The sequence below is a fragment of the Rhizophagus irregularis genome, chromosome 15 (assembly GCF_026210795.1).
Source record: "Rhizophagus irregularis chromosome 15, complete sequence".
Lineage (NCBI taxonomy): Eukaryota > Fungi > Glomeromycota > Glomeromycetes > Glomerales > Glomeraceae > Rhizophagus > Rhizophagus irregularis.
The window spans coordinates 2,807,804-2,826,140 of record NC_089443.1 but is presented as its reverse complement, the minus strand read 5'-3'; the positions used below and the strand labels follow the sequence as shown (position 1 = coordinate 2,826,140).

At 28.2% G+C, this 18,337-nt stretch overlaps 5 protein-coding genes across 5 annotated transcripts; all 5 read right to left on the bottom strand.

Moving 5' to 3' along the window:
• Positions 1-1,151: 1,151 nt before the first annotated feature.
• OCT59_007341 (uncharacterized protein) lies at positions 1,152-2,734 on the bottom strand (the record flags this gene model as incomplete). The annotated part of the gene is made up of 5 exons (XM_025329465.2): positions 1,152-1,438; positions 1,507-1,719; positions 1,829-1,886; positions 1,951-1,992; positions 2,066-2,734. 5 exons carry the CDS (start codon positions 2,732-2,734, stop codon positions 1,152-1,154), a joined length of 1,269 nt encoding a protein of 422 aa, XP_025185351.1.
• Positions 2,735-3,319: 585 nt separating this feature from the next.
• Positions 3,320-5,322, bottom strand: OCT59_007340 (uncharacterized protein; the record flags this gene model as incomplete). The annotated part of the gene is made up of 6 exons (XM_025331596.2): positions 3,320-3,855; positions 3,921-4,136; positions 4,211-4,265; positions 4,336-4,377; positions 4,448-5,088; positions 5,307-5,322. 6 exons carry the CDS (start codon positions 5,320-5,322, stop codon positions 3,320-3,322), a joined length of 1,506 nt encoding a protein of 501 aa, XP_025185350.2.
• A 1,653-nt stretch (positions 5,323-6,975) lies between these two features.
• OCT59_007339 (uncharacterized protein) lies at positions 6,976-8,815 on the bottom strand (the record flags this gene model as incomplete). The annotated part of the gene is made up of 5 exons (XM_025324600.2): positions 6,976-7,556; positions 7,631-7,849; positions 7,920-7,974; positions 8,051-8,092; positions 8,168-8,815. 5 exons carry the CDS (start codon positions 8,813-8,815, stop codon positions 6,976-6,978), a joined length of 1,545 nt encoding a protein of 514 aa, XP_025185349.2.
• A 2,682-nt stretch (positions 8,816-11,497) lies between these two features.
• Positions 11,498-13,431, bottom strand: OCT59_007338 (uncharacterized protein; the record flags this gene model as incomplete). Its single annotated transcript, XM_025314330.2, has 5 exons — positions 11,498-12,198; positions 12,267-12,458; positions 12,531-12,591; positions 12,658-12,699; positions 12,784-13,431. 5 exons carry the CDS (start codon positions 13,429-13,431, stop codon positions 11,498-11,500), a joined length of 1,644 nt encoding a protein of 547 aa, XP_025185348.1.
• A 2,449-nt stretch (positions 13,432-15,880) lies between these two features.
• Positions 15,881-17,974, bottom strand: OCT59_007337 (uncharacterized protein; the record flags this gene model as incomplete). The annotated part of the gene is made up of 5 exons (XM_025330081.2): positions 15,881-16,716; positions 16,787-16,984; positions 17,057-17,117; positions 17,183-17,224; positions 17,303-17,974. The coding sequence occupies 5 exons, from the start codon at positions 17,972-17,974 to the stop codon at positions 15,881-15,883; spliced, it is 1,809 nt and encodes a 602-aa protein (XP_025185347.2).
• Between the last annotated feature and the right edge of the window lie 363 nt (positions 17,975-18,337).

Below are 18,337 nucleotides of genomic sequence, written 5' to 3'. Positions count from 1 at the left end.
AATATATTGGGATGACATCTTATTATCCGATAAGGGACGCCGGTATACCGATATTCGATATTATTAAACATTTGGTAAACATAAAATTTTACTTTCTCACTCCACGAGAGAAACATATACTCATACAGGATATATATGTCGTAATCCCCTGTCGCACTAAGTGTCACTCATGATCACCTTCATACTAATTTTTAAAATTTGCGAGTGATTAGCTGATTAGCTGAGTTTATAAATGACCGGGAATCTTCGTTTAGTTATTTCCCGGTCTCATATATAGATAGCCGGGAAATTACTAATTTTAGTTTAAAATAGTTAAAATAGTTAATATTTAATGAGTGACACGCTCCAGGGGATTACCCATTTATTTCCAACTCCCCATGAAATAAATAATACACGTATAACTTGATATAACGATATTTTTAAATATTTTCATATGGATCTTGACATATATAGAAGTTTTCTGTATACTGAACTAAGACCTGAGGAGTACCTGAGGTAGTTATAAATAATAATACGGACTTGAATTTTTTTAAATTAGGATCTGTATGGTGTATACAGTATACCCATTTAAGATATCCTTTGTGTATCCACCTTACTATATCAACTAATATCTACGATTAATTCTTCACATAAATCTATAATAAACGAATATCCGGATATTCGTATTATCTATATTTTGGCGCATAATAATAGATTTATTTAATAAGGAATTAAAAATATTTTTTTTTTATTTCGTTACGAATATAATGTGTTATGGTAATGAATGATATTACATTATAACGTTTATGAAGAAACATTTTGGTTCAGTCCGACATTATTCTATCGGATCGCACACTTTCATGAATGAGATAAATTTGTCGATTTAAAGGAGTTACAATATTATCTTAAATCATGATAAAAAAAATTAAGCACATTGTCATAAAACTTCGAAAAAAAAGCAATTTAATATCGGGAATATTCTTCCTTGTTTTTATGGTTAAGTAGAATCTTGATTAGAAAGATACTTTTGTGATTGATTTAAAGTAGTTTGAACATATTGTTTAATTTACGGAACATATTTTAGGTTTACGGAACATATTGTTGATTTACGGAACATATTGTTGATTTACGGAGAATACCGTAAAAAATCTTTACAGTATTCGGATCATGAATCACTTTTGATTTTGTTTCATACGTCTATAAATTAATGCAAATAATACAACTATTGCTAACACAATCACAGCCAAACCGATTAATAAACTAATCATTACAATTTTATTTGAAGTTCCTTGATCATTTGACGTTGGAAGTTGCATTTTAGGTTTTGTTGTCATAACTGCTGGACTTTTAGGATTTCCTGTGCCATCTGTTGTTAACTTTGACCATTGAATGTTTGGGTTTGTACTTAAATCAAATACATAATAATTATTATTCAACACTTGCGTATCTGTGAGATTTCCTACAAAAATATCATTCGAAATTAATTTATGGAACTTAACAAACTTAACCAAAAATTAATTTTATTACCGAAAGCGATAAACATAAGCTTATCTATTAATGTAGCACTATGATAAACGAGTTTTGGTATATCCGTATTATCAAGTTTCGGTATATTAGTATTTTCAAGCTGCGGTATTGACCATGTTAAAGTAGTAGTATCTAATAAAGCAATTTGTTCTGCAACTGGCATTGGTTCCTGCATATTATACTTTCCTCCATATATGCAAATTTTGTCTTCAACTATATAAAATAAATGAGATGAGATAAAATATCACATATATATATATATAACTAATAAGAATAATAATTAATTTTTAATTAAATAAAAGAACAAAAAAAATATTTTTACCAAAGACAGCTGAATGACCAGTTCTAGAACCCGGAATATTTCCTATTGCCGTAGCTACCTAGAAAATTACTATATATTTTAGTTTAAAATTATTATGACATATATATTATACAATATTGAACCTTTAAAGACCATGTATTTCCGATAATATCATATTGGTAAATCTATAAATACAGTAAATAATAATAAATTAAAAACTATTAATGTTGGTTAAATAAAATATCAAGTATTACGTACATTTGTCATTGGACTATAAACTTGAATCAATCCATTCTGTTCTAAACCACCAATATAATAAATAACAGTATAAACTAATGTTGCTGCATAAAAGAATCTAGGAGGAGGAGCATTTACAAGATTACCAACTTTCCAAACTAAATCAATAGTGTTCAAAACATCAAAATTATTAAAAAAGATAGTAATTCCATTATTTTCCATTCCTCCACTAAATATATAAACGTTCTCTTTATATCTAATAGTACTCATTCCCATACGTCTCGGTGGTATTTCTCCTCGGATTGTTGGTACTTTTAATGTATTTGTTTCAGTATCAAATTTATATACTAAATCTAGTACTTCTCTTACACCTCCTATAATATATATTGAATCTTTATCATAAGCGAATTTTCCTATATTGGCTGCATGCCAACTTATTGTTGGTAAATTCATTCCTTGACTTTGTACATCTGCCCATCCTGTACTATTTAAACCTGTTTCAAAATCATAATAAAAAATGTCATTCGTGGTCTCTAAAGCACTATTAAGACCTCCTATAAAATATATTTTATTTTCAACGAGAGTTGCCGTCTGTCCTATTCGTGGTTTTGGTACAAATACTTGTCCATGTACATCTTTAAGAGACAAAAGAAATAATAATATAGTAAATATGATCATTTTACATAACATTTTGATAAGACGAATTTAATAAAGAAATATGAAATTGGATAAACCTTAAAAAAAAAAAGAAAAGGATCGCTTTTATTATAAGTCGAGGAGAATTTGTGTATCCAAACTTCTTTTTGTGTGATAATGTAACAATCTGTCGATTTCATATTTTTTTTTTTTTGAATCGCATAAAAAATTAATTGGATAATCAAAAAAAAAATGATACTAAATTTAAATATTTCGTGTTGCAAACAATCAATTAACGAATTATGATTAGTAGTAGAAATGTATTACAAATTATATTTGGAGATCAAATACTTGTATGGCAATTGTAAATATATATTTTTGTATTACTACTTGTTTCAATTTATAGTACTTTTCTTTACATTGGTAGCTAAAAATTATTAAAAATTATGTATGCATTATGTAACTTTAATTGTCAATCTTATTCTAAATTAATTCTATAATATCACTATTAACATTGTAATCCGAAAAAATTATTATTACAAAAGATATAATTCTGATATTATATATTAAAATTCATATAAATCTATTTTATAAAACAATATTATTTTAAATATACTGTATATAACATATTGGAATAATTTAAGAAGGTAGAGTTTCACTTCCTGGAAAATAATTTGAAGTATCTTTGGAAAATCTTTCTTGTTGTGATAATGGTAAAGTAGAATATTCTTGACCAGGAGAATATCCTTGAGATTGAGCTAAAGTAGGAGTAGGAGAATGTTGAGTATCAGGTGGAATTTGAAGTGTAACACCACTAGTAGAGGCACTTAAAGAATCAATTTCTCCTCCCGTTGCAGAATTTTGATTTTTTTTACGTCTATAAATTAATGTAAATGCTACAATTGTTCCTAATCCAATTACCGCCAATCCCGTTGATAGGCCAATGATAACTGGATTTCCTGAAGAAGATTGTTGATCTGTTGTAGATGTTGTTGATTTTGTTACATTTCCGGAATTAGAAACAGGATTAGGAGTGTTAAGAATGTTAGGAATGTTAGCATTGGGGTTTCCCATATCATTTTGTGCAAGCCTAAACCATTGAATATTTGGTTGTCCAAAATTAAATATATAATAGTTTCTATTAACCACTCGTGGCGTAGAATCAGTGAAATTTCCTAGATGAAATAAATAAAATCACGTAAGTGACATTGAAAAAGACAAATAGAATAAAATAACTTACCAAAAGCGACAAACATTATATTATCTATTAATGTAGCAGTATGATAAGCAAGTTTTGGTATATTAGTATCAATAAGTTTTGGTGTATTGATATTTTCAAGTTGGGGTGTTGACCATATAAAAGTACTAGTATCAAATAAAGCAATTGTTGGTGTTGCAGAAATTAAAACCGTGATGGCATTATGTACTCCTCCATATATGCAAATTTTGTTGCCAACTATAAAACATATAATTAAAAAAAATTAAAATTAAATCGGTCGATTTAAAAGAATAAAAACAAATAAAACTTACTTAAGACAGCTGAATGACCAGTCCTGGATTCTGGAATATCTCCTGCTATTACTTTCTAAATGTAATAATATTTTTTTAGCAGAATCCTTATGAACGCGAGGTTTATCAAAATTAACTTAACTAACCCTAAAAGACCATGTATTTGTGGCAATATCGTATAGATAAATCTATTATAATAAATTAATTAAACTCATTAATATACATCTCGCTTTATTAATTAATTATAAGATTACTTACGCTGGACATTAAAACATTAGCCCTTATATTACTAGTAACTGAACTCTTTCGTGAACCACCGATATAATAAATAACTCCATTAACTAAAGTTGCCGTATAATAGTATCTAGGAAGTGGTGCATTTACTGGATTACCTACATTCCAAACCAAGTTAACAGTATCCAAAATATCAAAATTATTATAATATATTATATTATTATTAACATCTTTCATTAGTCCACCAAATATGTAAATTTTCCCTCCGTAACTAACAGAGTCTGTGTTTCTACGTCTTGGCGGAATATTTCCCTGAATAATTGGTATACTTGTTGTATTGGTCCTTGTATCAAATCGATATACTAAATTGTTACTTAACTCTACGGTTCCTACACCTCCTATCATAAATATTGAGTCTTGATTAGCGCCTCCTATATTAGCAGTGTGCCAAATCATATATGGTAAGTTTATCCCTTTCTGACTTCTTAGATCTACCAATTTCGCATCGCTTAATCCTGCTTCAAGATCATAATAAAAAAAATCACTTATAAGTTCTGTTTCCTTGTTATAATTATGTCCTCCTATAAAATATAATTTTTTTCCAATTAAAACCGCATCATGACCTGTTCGAGTTCCTGGAATAAATTGCCCATTTATATTTACAACTATATTCATTAAAAAAAATAAGTGACTTAATATAATAAGTATAAAATGATCTTTGAATATCATTTTGATTTTCTTTTTCTTTTTTTTTTAATTTAAATTTTAAATTTTTTTCAACCTTATTTTTTTATGAAAAAAAAAAAGTTAAAATTGAAAAAAAAGGAAACATCACCTATTTTTAAATTGAATTAGGAATATTTTGTACATCAAAGAAATTTACCCTTCTTTTCATTCATATTTAAATGTCGTGTTAATTTCGTATGTATTAATATAATAATTTATATTAATTTATATTTAAAAATCAGAAATATTTACAGCAATAATGACCGGTTTTGTTCTGACCGAGATGATCGACATGGGAAATCTTTTATAAGGAAATTTTTTTCCTTTGTAATTTATCTTGTGATTCTTGTCAACAAATCAAGCAACAATATCTATTTAATATGATTAGCTTTTTATAAAACATATAAAATACGGACTTTTCTTTCCTTTCTTTTTTTTATAAAAGTTTTTTGGTTCGATTTAAAATTAGTATTAACAATATTTGTATATTTAAAATTTTCTTTGTACTACATACCAAATAAATAATTGTAGGATTAGTAAAAATTTAAGGACTTGATGAATTTGTTAAGTTGTATATTAGTCCGGACGACCGAATTATTACTAATATTAATGCGACTCTGACTATTGTTACTATCGCTATTTCAATTAAAAATTATCCCTATAAAAAAAGTAGATACGTTTTTTTATACCGAAAGATACGTTTTGTATACTGGTCTAGATATACGTTTTGAGATACGGAAAAATGCACAATTCCGTATCTTGCAAGACACGTTTTATATACGGGGACACTGAAAAAACGTATCATATAAGATACGGAATTGTGCATTTTTCCGCATCTCAAAACGTATCTAGTCGTATACAAAACGTATCTTTCAATATAAAAAACGTATCTACTTTTTTATAGGTATTTACTACATTTGTTGACGCCTGGCAAATTCGTACTGTTTCTAATAATTAAAGTTACGTGAATGTTGAAGGGGAAAACATACATTTATCTATTATGCAGCCAAATAGGTTTTTTACTGATATTTTTAGACTAAGGTACAGACGCATTACCTCATTTAGATTAAATATCATTTATATTAAAATTTACAAGTTTATTATGCTAACTAAATAGCTTTATTGATTTATATGAATCTTAGACGACTGCATAATAACAGTTATTTTAGAATATCACCGCCGAACTGCGAGGTCGAACTGTTTCGCAGTTCGGTGATACCGGCATTATAGATTTACGGATTGTAAATTATCTTTGACATAATCAGAAAAAAATTTTTTTTTTTGTGTAAATTTTATTCTTGGATTCACGTTACAGCTAGTTTACGTACATTAGACAGTAAAATAAAATGATTCGTTGTAGTTTCATCCTTTCGTCAGACTTAGTATCATTAGGAACTTTTTTTTGTATGGAAGGTCACCCTTGACATAAGACGATATATGATGTTTGGACATCAACCTTCGTATTGCAAGAAATCAATGATTAGTAGTCGAGAAAATTGAGATTTATTACAAATTATATTTGGCAATTGTAAAAATATATTTTGTATTACTACTTGTTTCATTTATAGTTGTTTTCATTGCATTGGTAACTAAAAATGCTAAAAATTATGTATGCAACTTTAATTGTCATCTTATTCTAAATTAATTCGAAAATAACATCTACAATATCACCATTAACATTATAATCCGAAAAATTGATTTCATGAAATTTTTAACAAATACGGGGTGACACGATATTTACCCCATAATCTGATATCATAAATCTATTTCATAAAGCAATATTATTTTAAATATACTGTATATATAAGGAAACATATTGGAATGGTTTAAATAGGTGGAGTTTCACTTCCTGGAGAATAATTTGAAGAACGTTGAGAATACCTTTCTTGTTGTGATAATGGTAAAGAAGAATAATATTCTTGCCCAGGAGAATATCTATGTAAAGCGGGAGTAGGAGAATGTTGTAAATTACTTGGAATTTGAAGCATAACACTGCCAGTAGAAGTGTCCAAGGCACCTGAAGCTCCTCCCGTTGCAGAATTTTGATTTTTTTTCGAATTTCTATAAATTAATGAAAATGCTACAATTGTTCCTAATCCAATTGCCGCCAATCCGATTGATAAACCAATGATTACTGGATTTCCTAAAGATTTTTGATCTGAACTAGAAGTTGCAGGTGCTGCTGTTGATTTTGCTGATGTATTTGCTGCATTTCCGGAACTAGTAGTAGAAGGTGGAGTCTTAGGAGTAATAGAATTAGGAGTTTTAGGATTGATAGGAATGTTAGCGTTGGGATTTCCTATATCATTTTGTTCAATTCTAAACCATTGAACTTTTGGTTGTCCAAAATTAAATATATAATAGTATCTGTTGATCGTTCGCGGCAGAGAATAAGCAGTGAGATTTCCTAAAATAAATAAATAAACAAATCACGTTAGTGATTTTGAAAAGTGAAAGAATAAGACAGATTAAATAACTTACCGAAAGTGACAAACATTAGGTTGTCATATATTAATGTAGCAGTATGATAAAGAAGGTTTGGTACATTATTATCAATAAGTTTTGGTGTATTAATATTTTCAAGTTGGGGCGTTGACCATATAAAAGTATTAGTATCCAATAGAGCAATTGTTGGCATTGCAGGAGCGTCAACTACACCATTAGGATTTAATCCTCCGTATATGCAAATTTTGTCACCAACTATTGAAGAAAAATCAATTAAATTAAAATCAAATTGTATGATTTAAAGAATAAAAATAAATAAACCTACCTAAGACAGCTGAGTGACCAAACCTGGGTTCTGGGATATTTCCTACTGTAATTTCCTAAATTTAATATTATTTTTTTTTTAGCTGAATTCTTGTGAACGCCTGTCGGTTTATCAAAATTAACTTAACTGACCTTAAGAGACCATGTATTTGTGGCAATATCGTATAGGTAAATCTATTATAATAAATTTCATTAATATACTTCTCGCTTTTATAACTTTTATAACTAATTAATTATAAGATTACTTACGTTGGACATTAAAACACTATAACTTATATTACTAACTGCACTCTTTCGTACACCACCAATATAATAAATAACTCCATTAACTAACGTTGCCGTATAAAGGAATCTAGGAAGAGGAGCATTTACTGGACTACCGACATTCCAAACCAAGTTAACAGTATCCAAAATATCAAAATTATCATAATATATTTCATCATTAACACCTTCCATTCGTCCACTAAATATGTAAATTTTCCCTCCGTAACTAACAGTATCCATATCTTCACGTCTTGGTGGAGTTATTCCTTGAATTATTGGCATACTTGTTGCATTGGTATTTGTATCAAATTGATATACTAAATTATTACTTGACTCTACAGTTCCTAAACCTCCTAACATAAATATTGAGTCTTGATTAGTGCCTCCTATATTAGCTGTGTGCCATATCATGTATGGTAAGTTCATTTTTATTCCTTCCTGACTTCTTAGATCTACCAATTTCGCATCGCTTAATCCTGCTCCAAAATCATAATAAAAAAGGTCACTTATAAGTCCTGTTTCCTTGTCAAAATTACGTCCTCCTGTAAAATATAATTTTTTTCCAATGAGAACCGCTTTTTGACCCACTCGAGCTCCTGGTATAAATTGGCCATTTATATTTACTATATTCATTAAAAACATTAAGTGACTTAGTATAATAAATATAAAATGATTTTTGAACATCATTTTGAATTTTTTTTTTTAATTTAGATTTTTTTAACTTTTTTTTTTGAAAAAAAAAAGTTAAAAATCTTGAAAAAAAAAGGAAAATACCCACTTTTAATTAAATTAGGAATATTTGTACAATTAAAGAGATTTTTCTCTACTTCTCGTTCGTGTTAAATGTCGTGTTAATTTCGGGGCGTTTTAATATAATAAATATAAAGAATATACCCGAGATTTTTTACAACAAATAATCGGCTTTGTCCCAAAATTTTTTAGCCGATCATTTCATAAGGACTAAAAAGGAAATTTTTTATCCTTTGTAATTTATCTATTTGCAAAACACGGATTATCCCTTTTTTATTTTTTATAAAATTTTCGGGAGGAAAAAAAAATGATCGATTTAAAATTAGTATTAACAATATTTATACATTTATAATTATTTTTTGTACTATATTATAATAAATCACAAAATCAATAACAACGAATTAATAATTGTAGGGTAATAAAATTTCTAATATATAATCTTTGACGCCGGACTACAAGATGCATTGGCTGCTTTATTTGTATCTCTTAAATCCTCCACAAGATGCGGGATTTGAACCTTTAAATCCAAAAATATTTTAATTTCTGGTGATAGTGCTGGGGGAGGTTTAAGCATGGCTCTTATGCGTGACGCTGATTTACCATCATCTACTCAATTAAATGAGAAGTAATAATTAGATCATTTAAGGACTTAGTACGTAGCATATTAATTGACTAGAATATATCCTAGAGGTATAATAATTTCAGCTTTCAGATACGTTCATTGTCTACGTTATGAATCCATAAATTGATATGATTGTGATGACTACATTTGTTGATGCACCCCTGGCAAATTCGTATTGTTTCTTTCCTGCTTCATAAAGTCACTTATAAGTTCTAATCCTTTATTAGAATTATATCCTATAAAATATAATTCTTATATCCCACTCGAGTTACTGTCACAACTATATTAATGACTTAATATATATATAATAAATATTAAATAATATCATTTGAATTATATTATTATTATTATTATTTTGGCCTCTTTTTTTACTATTTGGTATAAGAAAGAAAGAATCAAAATGGGATAATAATAGCATCGAATTTTCCGAATTCTGGATTTTTCAAATATAAGATTATGCAAAGATTCACTTAAAATTACATAACATAATTATGCACTTCTTTTTAGTCTAATTTTTTTACTTTGAATTGATTGAATTGATTACGGTAATATATCTCTTTTTATTTTTTTTTTACCTAATAAAATTGTTATTTATGTATTGAATTTGACCATCAGATCATCCTGACGACCGAAATATCAATGCTCCGACTGCTACTTCTAATCTCGTTTATCTCGTTATATTTTAACTAAAATTAAAAACTATTAATTACTTATTTGATGAATAATGACCTTGAATCACCAATTGATAAATATTAAATTATTTAATCCAAATACATCCCCGACAAATTCGTGTGTGATATGCGAAGTAGTATATGGTTTATCAATCGCAGCAGGGTATACCCCCGTATTGGAAACTTGATAATCCAAAATTAATTTCTGGAGTATGGTAATTAACACGTGATTTCTCCAATGGTAAAAATTGCATCTCTTATTTCTCTTATTTCTCTTGACACATTTTAGATATAAATGTACAAAATTAGTTTATCAGTATATAATAAAAAAAAATTCTCGGTAAATTTACACGTATTATCCGAAGCACTGTATATATATATTATTATAAATAAATGATTTATAAAAAGTTAGTTAATAATTTTAAAGTTGTAGATTCATTACAAGAGATTCATTACAAGATTTTTTTTTAAAAAATAATTCTGTTGTTTCTTGGTTGAAAAAAAAAATAATAATTGGCCAATTAACTTCATCAATACTAATAGGATCTAAAAGTGAAAAATCTATCAATAGGTTGAAAAGCAAACGCAGATATCTTTTTAAAGTTCAATTGTCTTGTATAATTATTATACCGAATTTTACTTATGAACTTCAGTACATAGAAAATTTTTGGTTGCCAAAGTTTTGTGTGACTAGGTCACACTATATATCTAGATGTATGTGTATAACACATGGCTGAATCGATCGACATTTTCGGAATTTTTTTTATATGGAAATTCTAGTAACTAAATTCGGAAATTTAATATTCTTTGTATCGTAAACAAAAATCCATTAAATTTATAGTTTTTATTCTAAATTGCCTGACGGGAAATTAAGATTAAAGTGTGAACAATAGAAATTTTTTTTTGTACCACACTATAATAAAACCACAAAATTAATTAAAATACTTGTAACTCGTTGCTTCTCAATGGAAATGCAAAGAAAAATTATTACATATGTGATATAATACACAAACTACAGCCATGTAGGCATACCGTACAATTTATTTATTTTATATATAAGACAATCTAAACGTGACAGTGATTACACAAATTTTTTTAATTACATAGTTTCTTCGACAATTAAATGAAAATAAAATTTATATAGACATCATATCATATTATAAAGATTAATTAAAGCAAAAAATCGTTCATTATAATTAAGTATATAAAGGTTTACCTACAATTATTTTAAAACATTACAATTAATATAATATATACATGTTGATAGTTAGTTTATGGAGTCTTTGGTGGTGGTGGTGGAGGAATTTCACTTCCTTGAGTATAAGGATAAGTTTCACTTCCCGGATAATAATTTGAAGTATGATTGGAAAATCTATCCTCTCCATCTGATGGAATTTGTAAAATAGAATCTTGACCGGAATATTCTTGAGGTTGAGATAAATTATTAAAATTTGAGATACGTTGTTGTGGCGTAAATTGTTGATATTGATTTGGAAATTGATCTGGTGCATACTGTTGTTGATTTGGATATAAACTTGATCGTTGATCGAATTGATTGAATGGAATTTGACCATTAGAAGTACTTGTATCATCGAATTCTTTTCTTTTCTTACGTCTATAAAATACAAATATTAATGCTCCGATCGCTGCTGATCCAACTAGTACTATTCCAACTGATAAACCAACAATTACTGGTTTATTCGAAGCTTGTTCTTCGATTGTGGGAAGAATTGTTGGAGTAACTGTTGATTTTGTTGGAAGTGTAAACGTTGGTGCACCAGAACTAGTAGTCTTAGTAGGACTAGGATTAGTACTAGGATTAGTACTAGGATTGGGACTAGGATTGGAACTAGGATTAGATTGAACAAATGCTGTTGGTGGTATTATAGACCATTGAAGTTTATCAAAGTCGAATAAATAAAAATTATTATTTAATCCGTTAAATCCATCTGTCGGTATCTTTGTGTCATTTCCTAAAATAAAATAAAATTAAAGCCATGTGAGATAAAATTATGTTGAAGATACTGTATTCATAACTTACCGAAAGCGACGAACATAAGATTCTGTATTTGTGTGGCAGTATGATAAACAAGGTTTGGTAAATTCGGTAAACTGGGATTTTTAAATTGTGGTATTGACCATTGTAAAGTGAAAACATCTAGCGTGGCGATTGGTTCATTAGGTGATTGAAAATTAAGGTAAATTCCTCCAAATATACAAATTTTGCCACCAACTATAATGATAAATAAAAAAATCAAGTAAATAAAATAAACAAAAAAAGTTTAAAATTTAAAGAATAAATCACCTAAAACAGCCGTATGGCCAAATCTAGGTCCTGGCCCACCTCCCAGAGCCAACGTGGCTATCTAGAATTATTAACTAATTAAATACCACGTGATATTCTAAAAAGGCAGTATTATTTTTTGACTTACCTTTAAAGACCATATATTCGTGACAGTGTCATATTGGTAAATCTATGATAAGAAATTAAACTTATTAATATACTCATACTTATGAATGAGTGAATAACATAATAACATAATTATATAATATCTTACGTCGGTCATTGGAGTGTGAAGATTATTCATTTGCATACCACCAATATAATATATAATTCCATTAACTAATGTTGCTGTAAGCTTATTTGTGGGAGGAGGAGCATTAATTAGGCTACCAGCTGCCCAATTCAAACTAGTAGTATCAAAAATATATAGATCATTAAAAAATGTATCTGGATTACTAAAATCGTTTCCACCAAATAAATAGATTTTTCCTCCATTAATAACGGAACTCATAAATGCCCGATTTGGTTCTGGAGCATTTCCTATCACACTTAATTTATTTGTTTTAATATCAAATTGATATACTGAATTCATACTTGGACCACCACCTATTATAAATATCAAATCTTGATTAGGTCCTCCTACATTAGCTGTATGTCCAAATTTAAATGGAATATTTGCACCTTGACTATTTAAATCTGTCCATATTAATGGATCTCCACTCAAATAAAATGCATCACTTATTTGAGGTATAGAAGCAGAGAAATTGTATCCTCCTATAACATATATTTTACCTAAAACCATATTTACTGTGTGACCTATTCGAGGTCCTGGCATAAATTGTCCATTTATAATTGTAACCCAAAGTAACAATTGTATTAATAAAATTAACATCAAATGATGATTTAAAATTTTGTAACCCATTTTCGTTAAAAATATACTTTTTTAACTCTTTTTTTTCAAAAAAAAAAAGAAAAAAAGTTGAGAATCCTGAAAAAAAAGGATTGCACCCTTTTTTATGAGTTTATGAATTATAGAATTTGTACTCCCAGCGTGCTCCGGTTTCAAAAGGAATCTTGCATAAAAAAAGATAATCACTAAAGTAATAATTGTTCTGTGTACGCTTGACCACATAAATAATGAATTTAAATTTGAAAACCATCGTTGGCATTTATTTTAGGAAACACAAAGTGCTAAATAACACAACTGACTTTAAATGTTAATATCCGCGGAAGGCTAATATTTAATTTAAGGTTAAGAATAGACATTAATAATTGCTACGGATATCTCTTATACATTTATCCGAACAAACATTAATAAGTATTTCAGATATCTCTTATACGTTCATCCGAATATTCATTATCTATATTGCCAAAGGTAAAAAAAATTTTTTGTCATTCTTTTCGGTATGACTTTATGTATCAAAAAACATACTTTATTGGATAATCTGATCATCCGGATTTAACTAACAAATTTGAACCAGCTTCTCATAACAAAATAAGGTAATTCCTTAGTGGCAAAATTTTTTACCTTCGAAAATGTGAAAAATTTTAAATTTCTTTTTGAATTCAAATAACTGTGTGCTTTAGGTCATATATATGTCGTACTATGCAAGATTCGTTTTGTGATCGAGTCAAAAATAGAATAAACAAAATCTCTCATTATTTGGTACAATTTGGAAATTGATTTTAAATATATTTGTGTACAAACTCAGCCATCTTTGTTTTATATCCATACAAGTTTAAATTCAATAAAGAAATTATGCGTTTGTAATTAATGTTTATAACACAACATTAAATTATTTGGATTACTACATATTATTAACAAATAAAATTTTTAATTTGGTTAGGATTGCACAAGTGATGTTCAATTAGAACAGTGAAGGCAATAGTACCCCGGATATTTCACAATATGGTTACACAATTGATTTTAACCTTTAGGGAGTGTTTTTCAGAGTTGGTGACACTGCACATTTGTTACGTAGTGCACATATATTGCCATAAGTCCATAACGCCACAGTAATGCCATAACTCCGCTAAAAAGTTGTGTGAAAGTGAGAAGTAGTTCATAATCACATTATTTGTTTGTTATTTTGGTCCGTAACAAAAGGATTTCTTAAACTTTCAGATTTAGTAATTTTTATTTATATTGTGAGGTATGATGTTAAAAATATACATAATTATTTTTTTATTAATAAGCATAAAAAAGTTGATCAGAAACTCGTAAATCAATAAGTTAATAAACACAAGTTTAGTGTCGCGATACCAAAAGTCGTGTGTGATTTTACGTAGCAATTTTGAAAATATAATAAAACATTCCCATTTAGAAATTATTTGCTGATAAAAGGTTTATTTACAATTTTGCAATCTAAGTCTGCTGATTTTTATGGTTTATTCCGTAATAAACTCGTAGTAAAGCTTGTTGCATTAGCACTTCATATTAACGGTAATTGTTCATAACGGAATTTTCTCCTATTGCGGATTGATAAAAATAATCACATGTTAAATAATTATGTGCAATCTGAGAAATAATTATTTTTTATGAACAATTTAAAATAATCGAAAAAAATATAGAGCTTTGAATGTGTATGATCGTGTAATTTACGTTAATTGAGTAATGTCTCAAGATCAAGAATATTTTTCGAAAAGTATTAACTACTACTAATTCTTATTTTTAATATTTTTAGATAATATTCACTGTAGGCAAATGTACTGTACAAAGTTAATTCTATCTTCTATATTATCACCAACTATAAATAAAAAAAGTAAATAAATGAAAAAGGCGAAATAGCCGAACAATTCTTGAAAAATACAGTGTTTGCACGCATAAGCAAAAATTTCTTTCTTCACTTTTCATGAAAAATGTCGTATTAATGTCACATGCTTATAATTCATATCAGATATGCAACTGAAATGATCGAGTTGTCTAAAAGAAATTCTTTCATTTCTGACCGAAGCGATCAACATTTCGGGAATTTTTAAAAATGGGAAATTCTTTATAATAAATAATTACACAATTTGGAAGTTAATATCTTTTGTATCGTACCACCAGTTTAATGTGACGAGTAAATCAAAATGAAGTATATTATTTTTTGTGAAGTTATCTTACAATAAAATTTTACACTGTAATGAACTATAAAAAATACAATATAAAAAGGTAATGTATTATATTAAAAACGTTTAATGTTAGTTAATAGTATTTTGAAAGTGACAGACCAATTAATGAAAACAGAATTATAGTTACAGTATACGAATGTCATATCATATTATAAAGATTGCTTGATTACTTAAAGCAGTAATTGTCTATTATGGAGTTTAATATGTTTATACCATGTTAATGTAATAAGTAAGTTTTTACGTAATATTTATAAAGTTTATGGAGTCTTGGGGGAGAGAAGAGCTTCACTTCCTTGAGAATGAGGATCAGTTGAAGGGGGAGTGGGGAGAGGAGGAGCTTCATTTCTTTGAGAATGAGGATCGGTTGAAGGGGGAGGGGGTGGAGAAACTTCACTTCTTTGAGAATGAGGATCAGTTGAAGGGGGAGGGGGTGGAGAAACTTCACTTCTTCGAGAATGAGGATCAGTTGAAGGGGGAAGGGGTGGAGAAACTTCAGTTGAAGGGGGAGGGGGTGAAGAAACTTCACTTCTTTGAGAATAAGGATCAGTTCCGATTCCGGGATAATAATTAGAAGAATGATTAGAAAATCTATCACCATCTGATGGAATTGGTAAAATAAAATATTCTTGACCAAGATTTCCTTGAGGCTGAGTTAAATTATTAATATTTGAGATACATTGTTCTGGTGTAAATTGTTGATATGTAGATTGATATTGCATTGATGGTTGGCTTGAATATAAAGTTGATCGTTGACTGAATGAAAATTTATCATAAGAAATATTTGAATCATCTGCCGAATAACCGACATCTTCTTTACTTTGATTTTTCTTACGTTTATAATATACAAATATTACTGTTCCGACTATTGCTACACCTAGTATTATTCCAACTGATAATAAAGCAATAGTTAGTGGTTTATTCGATGATATTCCTGCACTACTGCTGAAAGAAAATAACTTTGGAATATTAGAAGATGGATTCGTAAGTTCATCTGCTGTTGTAATGTACCATTCATTATTATTAAAGTCAAATATATAAAAATTATTATTTAATCCTTTATATCCTCCATTAACAACAATATCCGTATCATTTCCTAAAATAAAATAATAATTAAAGTCACATGAGATGAATTTACATTGAAACATTTTAAAAAAATAACTCACCGAAAGCAACTAACATACGCTTATCTACTAATGTGGCAGTATGATAAACTAGGTTTGGTAAAGTTGGCATATTTGGTCTCTCAGGATTTTTAAAATGTGGTATTGACCATTCTAAAGTGTTGGTATCCAACATAGCGATTGATTCTGTAGGTGTTGAATCAAAGTAAGCGCCTCCAAATATACAAATTTTGTCTTCAACTATAAAATAAATAATAAATAAATAAATAAATAAATAAAACAAAATATTTTTAAATTTAAAGAAAAAATCACCTAAAACAGCTGAATGGCCAGCTCTACGTCCTGGAGTATCTCCTGGAGCTAACGTAGCTACCTAGAGTTATTAACGTATTAGATACCATGTAATATTAAAAAAAAAAATGATTTTAATTAACTAACCTCTAAAGACCATGTATTTGAGATAGTATTATATTGATAAATCTACAATAATAAAATCAACTTATTAATATAATTCTCATATTTTATATAACTTTAATTATCTATAATAATCTTACGTACATCGGACATTAAAGTATAAGAAACATAAGAATTATTTATTTGTATACCACCAATATAATATATCATTTCATTAACTAATGTTGCTGTATGCTTATATCTGGCTGGAGGAGCACCAACTAAGCTACCATCTTCCCAATTCGAATTATTAGTATTAAAAATATAATGATTATTATACAAAGTAATTATATCAGCTTCAATTTTTCCTCCACCAAACAAATAAATTTTCCCTTTATAACTAACAGAACTCATAAATACTAAGCTATCCTTATTTGGAATAATTCCCAGAATTGTTGGTAAAGTAACATTATTTGTCTTAGTATCAAGTTGATATACTTTCGAAAATTCGTCATCACCTCCTATAATAAATATCAAATCTTGATTACGTCCTCCTACATTAGCTGTATGTCCAAGTTTAGGTGGCATATCTGCACCTTGACCACTAACTTGATTATTCAATTCTACCCATGCTATTCCATTATAATAAAATATATCACTTTCTTTAGGAGTTGTAAAATTATATCCTCCTATAAAATATATTTTATCTCCGATGAGAGTTGCCGTGTGACCTACTCGAGGTCCTGGTATAAATTGCCCATTTACAAATGTAACCCAAAGAAACAATTGAATTAATAAAATTAACATTAAATGATGTTTTAAATTTTTGCAACCCATTTTTGATTAAGTATATTCCTTTAACCTTTTTTTCTAGAAAAAGGGTTGAAAATCCTGAAAAATGAATCATCCATTTTTATGGATTTATGAATTACAGAGAAAGGGAGAATTTGTACATCCGGCGCAATTCGATAAAGGGACATTTGTTCGGTGCCAAGCTCAAATGGCTTGCATGAAAATAAACAATAAATTTGTAATTTGATATTTGATTTGTTATCATTTATTTTAGGTAACACAAAACCTAAAAAAAATCATATTTTGATATTACTTATTTTGGCTATCCGTTAGAGTCTAATCTATGGAAAGCCGTCCTTGACAAAAGGTTGATGTCCAAACATCATGAAATATAATATTTAGACATCA